Source organism: Balaenoptera physalus, assembly GCF_965194825.1.
Source record: "Balaenoptera physalus genome assembly, chromosome: 1".
Classification (NCBI taxonomy): Eukaryota; Metazoa; Chordata; class Mammalia; order Artiodactyla; family Balaenopteridae; genus Balaenoptera; species Balaenoptera physalus.
The window spans coordinates 77,377,870-77,397,880 of NC_138882.1; the positions used below are offsets into that span (position 1 = coordinate 77,377,870).

General features: G+C 49.8%; 1 protein-coding gene across 11 annotated transcripts in view; it reads right to left on the reverse strand.

Moving 5' to 3' along the window:
• Positions 1–20,011, reverse strand: part of LOC309663865 (carboxyl-terminal PDZ ligand of neuronal nitric oxide synthase protein) — a 302,668-nt gene that overhangs the window by 17,804 nt on the left and 264,853 nt on the right. For 3 of the 11 annotated variants that reach the window (XM_082468485.1, XM_082468484.1, XM_082468481.1), the window contains 4 exons: positions 11,490–11,656; positions 9,685–9,864; positions 2,427–2,592; positions 841–993 (listed from right to left, as the gene is read on the reverse strand). In XM_082468485.1, the coding sequence (XP_082324611.1) occupies positions 841–993; positions 2,427–2,592; positions 9,685–9,864; positions 11,490–11,656 (666 nt within the window). The other 8 variants (XR_014265505.1, XR_014265506.1, XM_082468486.1 and 5 more) reach the window with 7 other exon arrangements.

Here is a 20,011-nt window from a genome sequence, read left to right on the forward strand (position 1 = left end):
TCTTCGCAAGGGCCCCAGCCTAGAGCGTTCAACCTCTACAATCTTCACAAGGGCCCAGAGAAGGAATTCCTCCCACGAAGGTCAGGGGAGAGTTAGGCAACTGGTAGCATCCTGATATCCAAACACAAAGTACCTGAGAAGGTACCGATGGCTTCCCTTCATAGTCGGGACCACAGAAGCAGCGGGGGGCGGGGGGGCAAGGGGACATCACACGACAGAGCAGGGGAGACTGATGATGCAGCGGGCAGAGGGAGCAGGTCCTTCAGCAGCCTGGTGGTCCTCAAGAGGGACCCCTTCCCAAAGCCACGGGCTCTGAGAGGCCCCTTGCCCAACCCCCGCCCACCCAGTAGTCACAAGCAGGAGGGAGGAGCTGAATCACTTCTGGGAATCCAATGTCTTCCCCACGTGACCCTCCAAAGCAAAATCCTAATCCTTTTCTGAAACTGTAAACGCTTCTGGGCCCCTGGGTATTATCCTCAGCAGTGCGCATATTCGCCGGCAGCCCCTACCCGGGGAAGCAGCCCGACTTGGCCCTCCACACCTCGGCCACGGCCTCCGCCTGCTAGCACCACGGCACCTACACGGCGATCTCATCGTCCAGGCTGTCGCCCAGCTCCTGCCTCTGCAGGACGTTCCGCGGGCGGGGCAGCTCCTCCTGGGACCACGAGTCTCGCTCCTCGCTCTCGTCCGTGTTGGATTCGTACTCCGAGGCGATGCCTGACTCTCGGAACTTGATGAGCTCCAGGCTGCCCAGCAGCGGCTCGCCCTGAGCAGGGGGTGGGGTGTCCTCGGGCGGGAGAAAGCGGAAGCACTCCAGCTTCACCAAGCAGTCGCGCCTACCTAAGGGGCTGCCCACCGGGTGGGCGAAGTCGGCCAAGCCCGCGCCCAGGGGCGGCGAGTGCAGGTCCTCTGGCTTCGGGGTCGTGGGGTCACAGAGCACGGGAAGAGCTCCAGAGCGGAAGGTGATCTCCAGCAAGCTATCCTGGGAGCCCACTGGAGTGGGGCGGTGGGGGGAGAAGAGGGGGAGGGGGCGACATTAGCAAGGTGGTTGGTTTGGAAGCCACCCTTGGCCCACCCAGGTCCCTGGCCAATTGAGCGAACCCTCACAGGGGCTCTTCAGCCCTTCCTTCCACCCCACGCAGCACAGACACGCCAGGCTGAAGGGGAGGAGCTCAGGGGAGGTGGTAAAGGCAGGGCAACGATAACCACATGATCAGCTGGTGAGGCCCGTGGATGCCTTGAATGGGGTGCGTGGTAGGAAAAAGGTACAAACTGAAGAGCTACGTTAAAAGCATGTAGTAACACTTGGTGCAACCTTGTAAACTGGCATTAATTAGAATACAACAGGGCCTTGATAAACAAAAATAAAAATCCAGAGAGGCTTTCAGAGTGGTGAAGTACAGTGGTTCCCAATCCATAACTTCGGGCCACTTTCAAAACACAGAGTTATCAGCCCTGCCCCAGATCTACCCATGCAGAACCTCTGTGGGTTGGATCTGGGAATATCCATTTTTTAAAAAGCTCACCGGATAGTTTGGGAGAACTACTGGTATAACAGGGAAAGCATTAGACCTGGGTTTGAATCTTGGCTCCACACTTTGCTAGTCCTGAAACTGTGGGCTGGTTACTTAACCTCTCTGAGTCTGTTTCCTCATCTGTAAAATGGGCGCACCACCACCTACCACTACAGGGATTAAATGAGATTACGTATATGATCAATGGATATCGGTCCACAGCCAATGTACACTTAGAGCAGCAGACAACCCAGGGACAAGCTCAGGAGGGAGGGCATGGAGACACGCTGTCTTCTAGTACTTCTCAGTGCAGCCTGGGGGTAGCTGGGCGTAGAGGCAGGCATCTCAGGCTGGGAGCCAGGCAACCTCTGCCACTAACCAGCAGAGCTAGCTGGCCACAGTTACTCCTCTGCCTTATCCATTAAATAGACGGACTGCTGCCAGCCTTTTCCATGCTGCTGAGTTGTGAAATAGTGCAGGGAGAGTAAACTACTCAACAGTTTGATGTCTCCTGCAGAGCTCACAGAGAGCACGATTCACAGTAGGTGCTCAGCGTGTTTCGACTGGAAAAGCCCTCTGAGAAAGAAACGGGCAGCCCTAGCTTACGTGTAAAGAGCCCGGGCCCCCATCGAGGAGAGGCTGGGTGAACATGTGGTCGTGACTGCCGGGGACTTTCAAGGTCAAGTCTGGGCACTGGGCTAGAAGGCAGCCAAGCCCCTCTCTGGCCCTGCCCTTTTGTAATTCCATGAAATGTATGGATGGGACAAACAGAGCTGCCTTTGTTTTCTGCCGGGATACCAGGTCAGGTCAGGTCAGGGGTCCAATAAAGCACCACCAAAAAGCTTTAGGGAAGAGAACATGTGGTTCCAGAGCTTCCACATGGAGGTGAGGCTGGGCAGGGCCCTGGCTTACTGGCGTTCTGTCCCGACAGCTTCAGCTCCAGCTCCTGCACCTGCTTCACCAGCAGAGAGATGTGCTGAAGCATGTCCTTGTTCTGCAGCAGGAGCTGGTGCACGCGAGCCTGGGCCTCCAGCCGCGCCGCAGCCTCAGCAGCCAGCTGGTCCTTCAGCAAGTGAACCTGCAGGGGAGGAGGAGGCAGAGAAGACAGCGAGGAGACAGGACAGAGAGAAGAGAGGCACGTGAATGCAAATGCGAGTCACTGGTGGACGGCCAGGACCAAAGACACCTTCCAGGTTCAATTCAAGACAAAGAAGCCCTGCCCCGGGCAAAATGGGCGCCCGGGCTTGCAATTCAGAGGAGAAGCCGAAAGAAGCTGCTCGCTGGATCTCTCTCTGTCCTGAGTGAGGGCTATGATGTGTCACTCATGTACGACTCAGAGCCCCACACCACAAGCCAAAGGTAGGAAAGAGTTGGGCCCCAGACCCTGCCCCCTGCTCCATCCCTGTTGGAACTCCTTTGACAGCTAACATATGACTGCTGTGTTGAGGCAGGTACATTTTTCTTATCTTGTCTTTTAAAAAACGAAACCAAAAACTGATATACTGACCCACTAGCTAAGAACAGTGTCACAGTAAACCCCCTGCAATCTTCCCTCTCCCCTTCCTCGCATCCAAATACTGTGAGAAATAGGAAGCCCTACACCTGCCCTTTCTAAGTCAGTGAAATGGCTGTAATGGTCTGTGTTTGCACATCTGTGGGTGGGTGTCAGCTTCCTTCCCTGACCTTCTGTTCCCTTTTTATTTCCCAGGGCACCTGGGAGCATGCTTCATACCTGGCAAATGTCAAACGTTTGCTGACTGACTAATAACAGGGCCTCATCCAGCAACCCCGGCAGGGCTGAGGTAAACAGCTTACAGAGACGGCCTCTATGAGAAGAGGGGGACCCTCATCAACTCTCGCCTTCTCATGGTAGAGCACCTGGCAGTGGCATACCCCGAATGCTCAGGGCCCAGTAGGGTCTGCTCTTCGTGTGCAATCTGGGTGTGGGTGGGGTGATTCTGTCAGGACCCTGGTTTGAAGAAACTGAGTCACGAGACGATGACAGTATTTACACATATGTGACTTTTCTGCTAAGAAGTGGATGAAGGTGTTTCTAGGAGGGTTTCTGAAGGTCCCTGAATAAGCAGAGCTGATGAATTTGGTGGCCTGGACCAAGGCAGCCTGTGGGAAAGAGGGTTTTCTTGAACCGAAAACATGGTGTGGATAAAGACACAGAGTCAGGGTGAGGGGGGTGGGAGAGGTGGAACCAGGAGCAGACGAGAGAGAAGGAAGGAACTGGAAAAGCCAATTCTCTGGCTCAGATAACAAATGCTCTGGATTTCTGAAAAGCAATCTGCTCCAAAGAGATTCACATTCGATCAGGGAGTAAAAGACCATGTCCACCCCACAGTCTGGCCAAACCTGACCCAGGGTCCTGCCAGCCCAGTGTCTGCCCTCCCAGCAGCCAGCACTCGGAGATCATCCTCTTGGATGCAGTGGCTGCTTCCCCCGCTGCCCGGATTTAAGGACCTGATCCTGCAGTTGGCTCTGCTTCTAAGTGGGGCCACTAATGAGATTAGTTGCCACTTTCCATTAGTGGCTCCCAAGGTGAGGCCGATCTTTCCCTCAGTGGGGAGGATGCCTAAGGAATCTAAAGTAAATCTGTCCTCCACCAGGTGCTGCTAAGGACAGAACTGATATTTTGGTCCAGAAATCAGCCTCCTTTCTTGCCTCAGATAATCTAAAGAGAGATCTAGAGAAGGGTGAGAACAGAGAAAAGAGTGGCAATAATATTTCAATCTGGATATCAGATGGTGGATGGCTATTAAGCCTTTATCTTCCTTGGAAACTGAGGCATGGAGGTAGTTCACCCGAGAGTCCCCCAGATCCTGTTGCTTCTGAGAAACAGGACAGTTGCTGTGGGAAGCCCACCCCCAGAAGGGCCCCCAGAGGAAAGGCCAACCTTAACCTTCTATCTGCAAGTAATGTAACTTATTCCAACTAAGAGTATCATTGAAAGGAATGTACTGAGCAGACAGAATTGTTAATTATCCATTTTCTATTTTCTTTGGAACAAAACAGAAACATTAGGCATAAATGTGGAACAAAACACTCAATGCATGTAAACAGAGAAAGTGGAGAATCCTGCCTACCACTAACTGGCACCTCTGGAGGGTTCCCTACACACACATGCTACAGACTCAGGTGCCTGAACCCCACATCTGAACATCCCAACAGAAGCTGGAACACTTGAGTCTGTTGGTTACTCCCTATGCAACTGCAGGTAATTCACTTCTGCTTGGACCTCACTTTCTCCATCTTTCAACTGAGAGGGTTGGCTAGAGGCTCGGACAGTCTGTGATTTCACATCCCGGTGGACGTAGTGGTCAGTACCAGGGGCCATTCATTAAAGGCTCACTGAAGAACATTTCTAGATTTCCACTGGGAAGTCAGAGAATTCGGACTGGGAACAAAAGAGGAATTCCCTCCTACAGAAGCCAGGGAAAGAAAAATTGGAAGTTTCTTTTGCAGGTAACCATCCCAGTGGTGGAGGTACCATCAGTACATAAAAGACGGCCCTTGCATCAAATGCTTTCATCACAAATCCACTGGCACTCAGCACCATGAAAAATGCTGTGTTTGAGTGCTCTTCGTGCCAGACTAAATAAGAATTTTAGCTTTGCAAACGTAGTTATAACATTTCAGGCATTTTCAAACCCTGGGAATGAGAAAGCACACACTGCTGCCGCTGCCTAAACCCAGCGCTAACGAGCCCTTCTGCTCCTGCAGCCGTCAAGAGTGGCAGCAGGCATAAGGCTCCGACCTCTCTCTGCAGCAGTCTGCACACCACAGGAGAACCCAGACCAGGCCAAGCTGGGACAAAACAGCCAAGACTTCCTTTAAATTCGAGGCAATTTAATAGTCCCTGTGTTTTGCATATGTGGGCCTGGCCTTGAAGCACCAAAATGCGGCAGCATTATTTTCAGCCTTGGCTTGGGCAGTCAGCTACAGCTGTGTGCTCGCTTCCTCCATGGCACAACAGGAGCAGATAACACCACCTCTTCCCTACCAGGCGGGACTTATTTGTACTCAGCACACTCTTAAAGCATCAGACACCTTTCGCAAAGGTAGGCCATATCAATTTCTGAAAAGGTAGGAGTTAGCTTTGCCTTTCCAGAGCTGTGTGGTCTTTGGCAATGACTTATTCTGGTCACAAACTAAGTCAGTGGGAGGGCCACGCCTGGAGGGCGGTGTCCAGTTCTGCATTCCTGCCACAGCGCTACAAGCATAAGTTCGACCCTGTGCCCTCCAGCTCGGTGCCACTTCCCAAAACTCAGATACCCACCCTCAACCCACCCGGCAACACCAGACCACTGCCCACTGGCTCTCCAGCCTACTTGCCTGGACTCCAGCTCCTCCGCGAGAAGTGGGGGCAGGCCCAGGCTGAAGTTAGGGAGCGGCAGGCACATGGAAATGGCAGTGGAGAGAACCAGAGCGATTTGCCCACACACACACACCGGACACACAAGCGGAGGCAGGCAGCGCTGTCTCAGCATGCACAAGGCAGGGACCTGGGCAGTGCACCCAGGGTGCTGGGGACTGGGAGAAGCCACAAGGCCAGATGCTAAATCTAGGGCCTCGGCGGGGTGTGGAGGGTTTTTTAGCGCTGTTCCTCTAACTACAGCGTACACAATTGCGAAGCATAAGTAACCAATCACTTGTTTCAGAACAAGCGCAAGTGGCAGCAGGTAGAGGAGAAATCTATAAATAGCAATACTGAGCTGCAGTATAACATTTTCCCCATGAGCTAGGCCAGGAATTGGCAAACTGTGAAGGAGCCTGGCCTACTTAACTGTTGCCAGTCAGCCACAGCGCCTGGATCAATTCTGGAGCTATGTGGGCCCAGCCCGTGGCCATGCGGGCGCCAGCTACATCCCAGCTTTGGTTCAAGGCTTGGCTATACTCTCATTCGCACCCTTGAACTTCTGGTCCATCTAAAAGCAGGAAGCTAGTGCAGCCAGGCAAGCCTCATGCTGGGTCGGGAAAGTGGTCCAAAGGGCTTGGGGTTCACTATTTACACACTGGTATCTAATCTAGAAATGCTTAAGAGGCAGCTGAGCGACACCTTTGCCTGGATACCTTTAAGGCCAGGACAGGCCCTTTCTAGGCCAGCTCTGAACCAATTTAGGGAGAGGCTGGGAGAGATTGTGAGGTCTTAGACCAAATCAGAATGCTGTGAAGGAGATCTAAGCCTAGTCCCAATGATAACAGTAGAACCAGACTGGCCTGTGAGAATAAATGGGGGTGAGGGGCATAAGTCATGCAACAAGGGACCCCAAGAGTGCACCTGTTTGCAAGAAACTGTCTTTATCCTTAGCTCTTCTCAGGAGCCACACAGGAGGACTTGGATGCCCCCAGAGCAAAGGAGGGTATGTTCCCACCAAAGTGCTGAGGTCACAGTATTACCCACTGGAATTCTGGGGACTGCTGGTAGTTTAACGAAGAAAGAAACCTTGCAGTTTGATGACAACAGAGTCTGACAGAACAAGTAAAAGCTGACCTCATACTGGACACTGTGCAGAGAAACCAAGTATGCCAGATTTGATATATTTTAAAGGCATGAAAGATGCCAAGAAGACCTATTAGTCCACCTATATATCTTATATCGTTTATACCCAAAGATATGGATACTAATAAAAAGCCCTTGGATCAAATGCTACAAAGAGAGTGGGAGAGGAACACGCACAGAAACCTGTAGCTGAAGGCTGGTTTAGGACTGAATCGGTCCGGAGGGCAGGGGAGCGGAAAGCCAGTTGAGAGGTTACAATAATACGGCTGCTTCCTTCCCGGGCAGCAAAGGAAGGTGCAAACTGAAGAGACTGCTTATGAGGAAGGCAGAGAGGGGCAGAGGAGTCTCCTCCAGAAGCTCTCTGAAGACCTCAAGGTACTGTCTGACCTGAAGATTTTACAAGTCTACGACCCTACCCCAAGTCATTTCATCAGTGACGGATACTGATGCACTCTGGGGGCCTTTCAGTCATGTCAATGCCCAAACTGAGACTCAACCAGGACACCACCAACGATAATCAACAGATTCCAAGTGCAGGAGAGGCTGAGGGTGTCCAGCCCGTGGAAGTGGCTGGAACTGAGAGAGGCTCATCAAGTGAAATGCAAGCACCATGCTCTTCCCCTCTCCTAGCTTCACTGTCTTCAAGGACAGAGGCAATTAAAATAGGGCCAGGGCAGTGATGTCTCCTTGAGACAGACGCTTGATTCTGGGCCAGAGAACCACTCTTAGGGTTTCATCCCGACTGTGGGAGACTTACAGGTCTTGTGGCTTTGCTGAGTACGTCGGTAACTGCCACAACACTCTTCTTCTTGTGCAGACTGTACATTTGCAAATAGTTTCTCTTTAGTGTTAAGCAGTGAGTTCACATTCAAATGCCTCTCCGACAATATTCATCATGAATATGCATCAAGCCCATTCTTAGATAAATAATAATTACTTGGCAACTGATATGCTGAAGGAGAAAAGTATCATGGTTGGAGGATGGATTTATATTTAATGGGAAACTTTTGGAAATGACATGAGTTGCTGAACGGCCCTGTGCTGCAGCACGCCGGCTTTGTGCCCCTGTCAGCCATCACACCTGGGAGGAGGGGATTCTCGGGACAGCCACTCCGTTAGTAACTAGAGGAGATGAACTGTGTTATCTGACAAAAGGCAATGATTTTTCCCCCAAATATAAGAAGCCATTAATGACATTCCTCCTCTTTGTTGCTGTTTTGGAAACACCTGCGAATCCTCCTAGAATTAGTACACATCCTTTTGGGTTCATGGTCTGGATTTTTAAAAAGGTTCAAATCACTTGGAAGCAGTGCCCTACTGATTTTACTCTCTTGAAACCTGGCTGCAAAAGGCACCCATGAGGCTGGGCCTCAGGCCCAGGTCAGAGTGAGGCTGTTACAAAGAAGATCTTTTCAAGACCCAAGTCATTGCATCGTTTTGGTTAGGCTGCTGGATGCTTCCTCAAGGGGTATGTGTCGGAAAGGACGGCTCCGCCTGGGTGATTCACTCCACCCAAGGGTCATGAGAAGAGTAAGGAGAAGAAACGACGAGGATCAACAGGAGCTCCCTAGAGAAGTCTTCGTGTTCTCATTCAAGAACGCAGAAGGCCAGCCTGGTTGACCAGATGTAGAATGTCGATGCATAGAGCTGCCTTTCCCAATCTCTCACCAACTCTCCAAACCCTGAAGACCCCACCCTCCTCCTCACTGTCTTCATCTACCCACCCAGGTCCTCACCCTGTCTGACTCTTACCACAGGATTCAGCCTGTAAATGGTACAAATGATTGTGTCTTCACCATTCCCCGATAGCCCGTAGAGAAGATGAAGCTTGGACTCACAAGTTCCAAGGAAGATGTGGACTACCATGCCCTCCACAGAAAGCAAGCAAAAGGAATCCCTGCTAAAAGCAGCAGGGAAATCAGCTCACCCCTCCTTTATAAAGCAGCAGCAGCACAACACGTCTTCAGGGCTCAAACAGCACTTGGCTCCTGAAATCTAAGCCAAGTCTTCTCATTATGGCTCAAATACTACGCCTAAGTTCCTGTAAGTTAAATCCCAATATAATGAACTCCAGGCCAGTATGGTATCAAATTCTGCCTGGAGAAATCTTAAAAAAAAAAAAAAAAAAAAAAAAAAAAAAAAAAAAAATCCTTCCTGGAATGCGTAGATGACTAACAGAGGCATGGAAACCCCTATGGACAAGGTTTCCAGGGTGGTAGCTTCTGCAAGGGTGTTTGGGACAAATTCATACTTTAAACTCTTTTAAGAGTGGTATCACAAAGTCACATCTATCCTGACTCCAGAGGCGTCCTTTCCCACCCCAAACACCAGGAAATGAAGGTAGGAAAGGAAGGGTGAAATTATGTGCATCTTGTTCCTTAGTAAGTTCAAATCATTATCCAACAACATCCAGCCAAGCCAGCCAAGCCCAACTCAGAGCGGGGGGTACACGGGAAGCCAAAACGCTTCTTCCCATATCAACCGCGTCCCCCATCTCTCCCCTCCCCGCCACCCCCATTCCTCAACAAGCAATGACCCAACAGCGGGAGCCATCCCTCATAGCTCGCTAGGTTGTAAACCTGCCCTGTGCCCCTCGCTAAGGAAGGCGCGTCAAGCCCATGAGAGTGGAGCCTGCGAAGTAGGGAGGAGGCTGAGGAGAACCTGGGCCACAGCCACTTGCGTCTGCTGCTGCTGCTGCTGGAGGAGCTGCTGGAGGAGCTGCATCTGGTGCTGGGTGGACAGCGGCGTGCCCGCGCCCAAGCCCGGGGCCTTCGAGGAAGAAGAGGGAAGGAGCATCCTGGGCGAGGCTGTCAGCACGGGCTCCTGGAGGCGGGGTGAGACCTGGCGGAGAAGAGGAGACACGGCGTGACCCTGGGCAGGCGCCACCTTTAGGGGCCTCACTCTGCCTTTCATACCTAGAGCATGTAGGAGGGTGGGGTGAAATGGCCCGCTTTTAACCAAGAGCTGGAAATGCTACGTCTCCAGTGGAAGTGTGGACAGACCCCCACAGAGGAGACGATGATCTGACGGCCTGGGCTGGGACCACAGTCAGAAAACCCTGTTTGGACGCCTGAGTTACTGATGCCGTGTGATGGGAGACCAGGCAGCTAAGACCATCCCATCTCTTGCCCACAGCTTCCAACTATACCATGTTGTTGAGTTACTTGAGGTTCTGGACTTAGAGGGGATCTGCCTCTATGAAAGACAGCTACCTACCACCCCACTATGAGGCGGCTTCTACCTTTACTTTGTTGTGTTCTTAGGGCTCCCTCTTCCAGGCTCTGCAGGGTTCTCCTGAGCTGGCCACACGCGAGGGAGGTGCTCCAGCCCAGCACGGCCTCCTCTCACAGGGAGAGCCACCAGGGAAGAAAGTCGGGACACAGAGAGTGGTCTGGAGAGATCCTCTCTCTGAAAGGGGAAAGCAGTTTCCATTCCCTTCCCTCGTGTCTCCCTCCTGGTAGTTGGACACTTTCATTAAGACGGTTTCTGTGAGCCAGAGAATTCAAGCGCAGGGTTGAATTTGATTTCTGGCAGCTCTGCTGCCGGTCCTTCTGCAGATGTGCAAGAGGAAGCACCCAGTGACAGAGGGCTTTCGCCACTTGCAGAGTACAAACTGGGCACCAAAGAAGATATCAGGCAGACAATCTGAAACAACACTGCCCTTCAAACTAGACAGGTTTCTCCTTCTGATGAACCAGCCTAACGACTTCCACTTGAGAAAAGGCATTGCATGGTGAGGACAGAGAGGCCCTCCTGATACAGGGAACTGGCAGGGAATCTACAGGAAGGGCAATTTGTCAGTATTTTCCTCCTGTTGGCGGGGGAGGGGGGGTTTGTTTTGTCTTCGGGTTGGAGGTTCTTAGTTTCTTAACCTGGATCATATCAGGAACTCCTTGAGGGCGTCCATCATCTCACCCGTAAGATACGAGGGTGAAATTGATGATGCCTGAGGTGGTCTGGCAGTTTCTAACCTCCAAGGGGCCAATCTCCAGCCTCCCCAGGAGCATCAAAGGCACACAACTGCTAGCTGCAGGCAGAGGCAGCCCAAACTCACTCTGCTCCTTCAGCTAAGCCCCCGGGGATCACGTCACGTTGTGCAAGGATTAGCCATACACAGGTATTGTGCAGCGACGAGGTGCCATTCAGGGTGGGGCTTCCACTGAGAAGAAGGGGACCGAGTGCTGATGGGACCCTGGAGGGTGGCGCGCATCAGGAATGAGCTCTGTGGCATCCTGACACGCAGCGGCGTCTAGCATCAACACACGGGGACTGAATCTCTAGAAGTTAGGCCCCTCTGAAAGGAAGTAAAACATGCTCTGGAACCACCACCGTGCTGGGGAGCGCCTCACTCTAAAGGTGACCCGGCAGGGGCTAAGAGGTGACTGACGGTGGCAGAGGCTGTGACACAGACTGCTCTGGGAGATGATATGCGTGCAGACCAGCTGGGTGGGCCACCTCCGGCTTACCTTGGAGTCTGTGTGGGAGCCTCCTTCCTTCCCCACCGCGTCGAGGTCGGTCACACCTCGGCTGAACTCCAGGGCATCGTTCCCTGGGAGCGGGGCCTCAACTGCGTCGATGTCCGTCTCCTCTGCGGTGGCCGTGGAGGCCCTCTCGGCTCCGGTGAGCTGGCGGCCTACAGGGACAACAGAGAGGGCAGGGAAGGGATCAGCCACACTAAGAACAACGCCCCACTTTCCCAACACTTTAGTTTTCAGCTGTGTCACGCCTAGGGACGCCTCTGGCTTTGTGACATTTTCACATATCTTTTCGCTCAAGTCCGTTAAATCTCCAATCCAATAAGATGTTCACATTTTAATATCCTTTTGAAGTCCAGAAACAAAGACAACATTTCCTCAAGCCTGGACATGACTGCTTTGCCAAGGTGGCATGATGTTTATGCTGACAGGGCGTGGGGACCCTGGAAGAAAGGGATGACAGTCATCTCAACCTCATCCAAACTCAGGAGTGGAAACAGCCCAGGGAAAGAACACTGAACTGGGCGTCCAGAGATGTAGGAGTTTCCCCCACCATGCTCCTAACGGGCTGTCAGATAAGGGGTAAATCACCTCACTCCCTGGGCCCTAGTTCCTTCAACTATACAGTGGAGGCTGCGTTAGGTGGGTGGGAGGGTTGCAGGCCTGAAAAATAAGGACAAGGAGATCCGAGGCCCCATCCCACACAGTACATCAGTCTCCCATCCTCAGAGCCTGCCTCTGACCGTCCCCCAGGGGCAGAAGCTAGGGAAGGGCCCCGGAGAAGGCGGCAGTGGCAGGGGAGAGACAGGTGGCTGGCTTTCATGTCTTGTCTATTTCCCACTTGCCCCTTCCTACTGAAGACAGTGACCATGTCTTTGATCACATGCTCGGCACATGTATGAAATTCCTACTGTTTCTTATTTTTCTTCATTCCCTGTTCCTCTCTCTTTCCTGGGCTCTATAAAAACACCTGGCAATTCTCAGGCATTTCCGAGGAAACATTTTTTTCTCTACATTTGGGATTAGGTTCATCACTACTGTCTTCAAATAAAACTTCTTTTTTTTTAATTTTTAAATTTTTTTTGTTTTACCACGACGCTTTCCAAGGCACGGGCCCCTCTCTTGGGGCGAACCCATTCCAGGGCGCCCTGCCCTTCACAAAGAAAAGAGAACTCTCCCCGGGGCTCCCGCCGGCTTCTCCGGGATCGGTTGCGTTACCGCACTGGACGCCTCGTGGAGCCAAATAAAACTTCTTAAAAGGCCTCAGAGACCAAGCACCAATTGTAAAACTGCACAGGCTAATGTCAGTAGGAAGTATGAAGAGATGATTCCCTAACCCTAAGGCCAACCCAGGGAGCCAGGCTTTGGTCATCTGAGGGCCTGCCTTGTAGAACAAATAGTTCTAACAAGTCTTCTCGTGCAAACCCATACGAGTCATCGGGGGAAGCAAGGCGGTATTTAGAAAGCTAACAGTGTGCTTGGTTTTCCTGCTGGCTGCTCTGGGAGCTGGGAGACGGACTGCTAAGGGTTGCAACGGCATGTAACAGCAAGGAGGGCCCTGGACCATGGTCTGGCAGGGCAGCTCTTCTGCCCCTTTGTAAACCAGCCGGCAGGAGCACAGGGAGTGGGCCGCTTTCTACCACCTCCTGCACCCAGAAGTGACCTTCTTGACGATGAAGAGGTTGATCCTGTGAGAGGGAGGCCGATGGATAACTCGTGACTATTTCTTAGTAGGTGGATGGTGTTGGGAACTGAGCATCTGAGTCTCCTTGCCCGCAGAGGAGTGAGCAGGGTGAACTGGGCCTGCGTTTGAGGAGAGATCTCCATCAGTCATCAGGAGGGACTGGCTCCTACAGCACCGGGCATCCATCTGTCAGTGCACTTAATTAGCACATGATATCAACTGTGCCCTTCTGGTCTTGAGACCAAGGGTGTATTTCATTCACGTCTCCCAAGGATCTGGCACAGAGAAGGTGTTCAGTAAACACTAACAAAGGCAACAGTGTCACGACAGGGTAGCAGAACAGGGAAGTGGGCTATAAGAGGCAGCTGCCCCTCATCCCTGGAGATCCGAATGACGAGAACTAAGCAGCCCTCCAGAGGGTCTGGAGATGCCCAGGCCAGGAGCCCAGAAGGGACTGGAAAATCTCTTAGGTTCTAGCTCTGCTCCTGGGGGAGTCATTAAAAAACAAACTTCTCAGCCATTCTCTTTGTACTAGTGGAGTTCCCAAACCAAGCCTGACGTACATGAAGTCACCAACTATGGGACTGCTTTTTGAGAGACTTCCTGCCACTCAGTGGGTTCTTTGATGATCACATTTGGAGTCTCACAGATTTAGTACAGCTAACGGGTAGAGAGTACAAGCATACCTATTTTATTGCACTTTACAGATATTTCATTTTTACAGATTGAAGGTTTGTGGCAAACCTGCATTGAGCAAGTCTACTGGCACCATTTTTCCAACAGCATTTGCTTACTTTGTGTCTGTGTCACATTTCAGTAATTCTCACAATATTTCAAACTTTCTCATTATTTGTTTATTAGGTGCTATTCATTATTTGTTATGATTATCTGTGATCAGTGATCGTTGCTTATAATTATTTGGGGGCACCATAAACTGTACTCATATAAGATAGCGAACTTAATAAATGTGTTCTGACTGCTTCACTTGCCAGCCACTCCCACCACCCCCCCACCCTGCCCATCACTCTTCCTTTCCTTGGGCCTCCCTATTCTCTAAGACACAACAATATTGAAATGAGGCCAATTAATAACCTTACACTGGCCTCAAGTGTTCAAGTGAAAGGAAGAGTCACATGTCTCTCATCTTAAATCAAAAGCTAGATATGATTAAGCTTAGTGAGGAAGGCATGTTGAAAGCCAAAATAGGTCAAAAGCAAGGCCTCTTGCAACAGTTAGCCAAGTTGTGAATGTCTAACCCAGAGCAAGGCCCTAACTCCCTTAAATTCTATGAAGGCTAAGAGAAGGTAGGAAGCTACAGAAGAAAAGTTTGAAGCTAGCAGAGGTTGGTTCATGAGGTTTAGGGAAAGAAGCCATAACCATAACGAAAAAGTGCAAGGTGAAGCTGCAAGTGCTGACGTAGAAGCTGCAGCAAGTTACCCAGAAGATCTAGCTCAGGTCATTAATGAAGGTGTCTACACTAAACAACAGATTTTCCATGTAGAGGAAGCAGCCTTATATTGGGAAGATGCTGTCATTCAGGACTTTCATAGCTAGAGAGGAGAAGTCAATGCCTGGCTTCAAAGCTTCGAAGGACAGGCTGACGCTCCTTAGGAGCTAATACAGCCAGTGACTTCAACTTGAAGTTGAAGCCGGTGTTTATTTACCACTCCGAAAACCCTCGGGCCCTTCAGAATTATGCTAAATCGACTCTGCCTGTGCCCTACAAATGGAACCACAAAGCCTGGATGACAGCCCATCTGTCGACAACATGGTTTACTGAATATTTTAAGACCACTGTTGAGACCTACTGCTCAGAGGAAAAGATCCTTTTCAAATTATTACTGCTCATTGACAATGCACCTAGTCACCCAAGAGCTCTGATGGAGACGTGCAATGAGATTAATGTTGTTTTCATGCCTGCTAGCACAGCATCCATTCTGCAGCCCATGGATCAAGGAGTAATGTCAACTTTCAAGTCTTATTATTTAGGAAATACATTTCACAAGGCTATAGCTGCCATAAATAGCAATTCTCTTGATGGATCTGGGCAAAATAAGTTGAAGATCTTCTGGAAAAGATGCACCATTCTAGACACCATTAAGAATATCCGTGATCCATGGGAAGAGGCCAAAATGTCAACATGAACAGGATTTTGGAAGAAGTTGATCCCAACCTTCATGGATGACTCTGAGGGGTTCAAGACTTCAGTGGAGGAAATAACTGCAGATGTGGTGCAAACAGCAAGAGAACTAGCATTAGAAGGGGAGCCTGAAGATGTGACTGAACTGCTGCAATGTCATGATAAAACTTGGACAGATGAGGAACTGCTTCGTATGGATAAGCAAAGAAAGTGGTTTCTTGAGATGGAATCTACTTCTGGCAAAGATGTGTAAAGACTGTTGAAATGCCAACAAAGGATCTAGAATATTACATAAACTTAGTTGATAAAGCAGTGGCGGGGTTTGAGAGGACTGACTCCAATTTTGAAAGAAGTTTTACTGTGGGTAAAATGCTATAAAACAGCATTGCCTGCTGCAGAGAAATTGTTTGTGAACGGAGAGTGAACCAATGTGGCCAACTTCACTGATGCCTTATTTTAAGAAATTGTCCCAGCTCCCCCCACACCTTCAGCACCCACCACCCTCATCAGTCAGCACCCATCAACCCTGAGGCAAGACCCTCCACCAGCAAAAAGATTACGGTTTGCTCAAATGATAGTATTTGTTAGCAATGAAGTATTTTAAAAGTATGTACAGTTTTTTACATATAATACTATTGTACACTTAATAGACTACAGTATAGTGTAAAGATAACTTTTATGTGCATTGGGAAACCAAAAACTTTGTGCTACTCGCTTTATTGCGATATTCATTTTATTGCTGTGGTCTGAAACTGAACTCGTGCTATCTCCTAGGTATGCCTGTATAGTAACAGATCTGTTAGAACCAGGGGGGTAAAGCTGGGGTAGAGAGAAAGAACAAGCTAGATGGAGGAATATTATTATTGTGTGTGTGCCTGTTAGTGTATCAGATAACACAATATCTCGAAAAGGGACCCACAGCAAATGGTCTTCTTCAGGTCCTATCAGACAAGGGACAAAATCTGGTATTTGCAATGTTCCTGACATCGACAAGCCCAAGGGACAAGAAATGATATGAAAATCTTCTGGTAAAACCAAGAAACTTACAGGATTGGGCACTATGGATTTCAAATTGTAATAGGGACAAGTAAGACTGAACTTGGGGTAGGGGGTGGTGCTTTTTAAACTGTTTATTTAAACTATACTGGATACATTGAATAGTCTCTTGACATATGCTGATTTCATTCATCTATTCAATAAGTATTTGTTAAGAACCCTGTATACAAAAGAAATCTACTGGGCATAAAGATGAATAAGCAAAATCTGTGCTTTCAATGCTTCCCCAGCCTGATGGAAGAAACAGACATAAACCACAGATGCAGCATGAGGCTGCATCACCTATGAGGGAGCTATCCAGGGTGCAGGACAACAGAAGAGGAACATCTAAGCCAGGCGGGTGTTAGAGAAGCCTGTGCAGAGGAGAAACACCTCCTGAGGAAGGAGTACCAGCTAAGGCAGGTGAAGAAGCAGGCAGAGGGGAGGGGAGGCCATGGAAGGCACTCTAGGCAGAGGGCAAGGCAAGGGCAAAGACACAGAGGTACAGAAATCCACAGCATGGTTGGAGACACTGCAAATGACTCTGCGGGAGGGACTCGACCAGGAAGAGTCAGGATCTGATCTTGAAGGAAGGAAAGCAGGTAAGTAATACCAAAAGATTTTCATTTTTTCAAATTTCACCTAGGGATGATGTGGAGGATAGATCTATAAGGGACAAGATAGAAAGCAATACTCTAGGTGAGAAAGACGAGGGCTTAAGCTAAAGAGGTGGCATAAGACAGAGCAGAGGGGACAAATCTGATATACCTTCTGGGGTGCAGAAATCATAGGACTTGGTAACCAACTGTCTGTGGGCGGGGAAGGGGGAAGGAAAGAGGGAGCGAGGAGGAGATGGGGAGGCAGAGAGAGAGGAATACATGTAGAATGAGTTTTAAAACTCTGATTTAGGTGACTGAGTAGAGACTGGCATCCTTTAGGGAAAATTGAGGAGAAGGAGGATTGTGGATAAGAGGATGAAATTGTGAGAGTCCGTAACAGCTAACTGGAGATATCCACTATTCCTAAGTGGAGAGTTCAAGAAAAAGGTCTGGGTTGGAGTAAAAACCATGGGAAGTCAATAAAGAGCACAGGGACCAATCCCAGGAGAAATCCCCACACCTGAGGGGTAGGTAAAAAGAAGAACCTACAAAGGATGCTGGAAAGCAGCTATCGGAGGAAAAAGGAAAGAGTGCGGGGTGGCGGTGGGGTGCCCCAGAAGCTGGGGAAGGGGAGTGCTTCATTCCCAGTGGTGCACACTGCAGAGAAAGGCTGGTTCAATTTGCCGACTAGGTGGCCCTTCAGTGACCTAGACTGGTCGTTTCAGGACTGGCAAGCAGCAGACACCAGATCACTGGAGGTTGAAGGGCTAATGGCGAGGGTGGGGTAAAACGTAGACAATGAGTATAAATGTGTCTCGCAAGAAGCTTGACTATGGAGAGGAAAGAGATAGGCTGGGGGAGATGCAGGGACAACGAAGGTTTGATTTTTGGTTTCTTTATGATGGAAAAGACTTGACCTTATCTATCTGCAGTGGGGGGGGGGGAAAGTCAGCACAGTAGAAGATTCAGGTGATGATTCAGGAGAGAGAGCTGATGGCTCAGGGTTTAGGAAGAGGCGAGATGAGGGGCAAAGCAGAGGCAGTGAAAAGGTGAATCTCGGACAGGAGAAGAACATCGTCCACCAAGACGGAAACTGGGGATAAGGGAAAAGCAGAAGGACTGCTGAATGGCAAAGTAGCCTGGGGCCAAGTCTGGGGACCACAGATGTGTAACGGACCAGCGTCACAGGGCAAAATGGATAGGTACTGTTGGATGAATGCAGAACTTTGTACATGTCAGTTATACCTCAAAATAAAATGGTTGGGAAAAAAAAAAAGGATTATCAGCTCAGTCCAAAAGTACTTGAAATGGCCACTTTTTGCCTCAAAATTGCAACAGCAATAGCTTAAACTCAAATAGTGCTTACTATGTTCCAGGAACTAGTTTAAGGGATTTACATGTCTTAACTCATTTATCCTTACAACCACCCTGAGAGTTAAGCACTATTATTATCCCCATTTGACAGATGAAGAAACTGAGGCACATAGCTGGTAAGGCTGGAGCTGGGGCGCAAAGCCTGCCAGTCTGGCTCCAGGCTTGGTGCTTTTAACCATTGCACCACCTCGTCTCCCAACAGGCTCACTGCTTCCACCTGTAGTCTCAGCCAACCTGCTTTATCTTCTTCATTGCATCGACATCCCCTAAAATGGTCTTGTTTGTCATCTGTCTGATCCCCCACCCCAACTTTCAGTGTGAGGTCCTCGCCAGCGGGAACCTTGTCTTGTTCACAGTATCCCCAGTACCCAGAATCGAGCCTGGCACATGCGGAAACTTGATAAACATCTGCTGAATGAAGGAAGGGAACTGAAACTAAGGAGAACCAAAGGATCAGGCAGCGGTGGCCTGATGAGATGGAAGAGCAGGTGTGGTGGGAGCGTGGAAGTGACACAAGGGTCAGTGGTGTGCTTGCTTGAATAAGTCAGATGCCCAGGTCCAGCAGATGTAACAGGTACACAGTAAATACTCCTGAATCCACTGCTCACTGTCTAGATGGCAAGAGTTTTATTTTTAAGAAGCTCTAATCTCCAAAGGGCTCCAAGCCCTTCCCCACGTTGGATTGTCTGCTGCCGTGGGAAGAGGGACGCCTCCAGGGGAATGGGATCTCTCCCAGGAAACCCTCTCCAGGAGTCAAAGAAACTGCACAGGGCAAAGCAAGGCAAGCGGAACAGGGGCAGTGGCCCCACCTGGCTCTGAGCCCCGGGTACTGGCCAAGGGCAGCTGCTGCCAAAAGATACAAAAGATAAATCTCCCCCAGGGTAGGGAACGGTGGGAAGAATGAGGGAGGAAAGAAAGGCAGGCAGAGAAAGAAACAGAGAGGCAACACACACAATGAAAGTGAGGACCTTCATTAAAAGCACTCCCGAAACCCAGAAGGGAAAGGGCTGACAAGACATCAAAGAAGATAGCAAAGCCTCCGCACTTTCCAATTCCTCCAGAGTAAACAAGTTTCCTCTGCATAACAAACGGCCTGCCTGGGGCAGCTCCACTGGAAAAATAAACACTGCATTAAATGAAAGCTCCCTAATGTGGAAGCAAGATTCTTGTTAAAAGGAAAAGAAAACCTGCCAACCAACAGTTCCACTGTGGAGCTTCAAGGTGCCCCATTACAGAGAAAAATCCTAATGGAGTCAATAAATTCTTCCGGGTGAAGAATTTACGGAAAAAAGGAACGTGTTCCTAGCAGTTTAGAGACAGTAAGGAAGCAAGTGGGGCTGTAAAAGGGAGGTGACTACGGGGCTTGATAAGAAAATATTTCCCATCTCAGATCTGTAGAATTCCAAGCACTGATATTCAAAGTAGGTTTCACTTCACGGCAATGGCACTACACCGCATTCAGAGGGCACCTGATTAATCATTTAACGTGGATCTGTCATAAAATCATGGGACTTCAGAGATCTTCTTGTCCACTGCCCCCACTGCATAGATGGGGTCATGTAGTTGAGACTCTGAACTGGAGAACTGGCTAATAGCTAATGTGTATTCCGAGTGTATTACGTGCTAGGCACGATGCTGATTTACATGCATTATCTCCCAACACCTAGCAGATAAGAAAGAT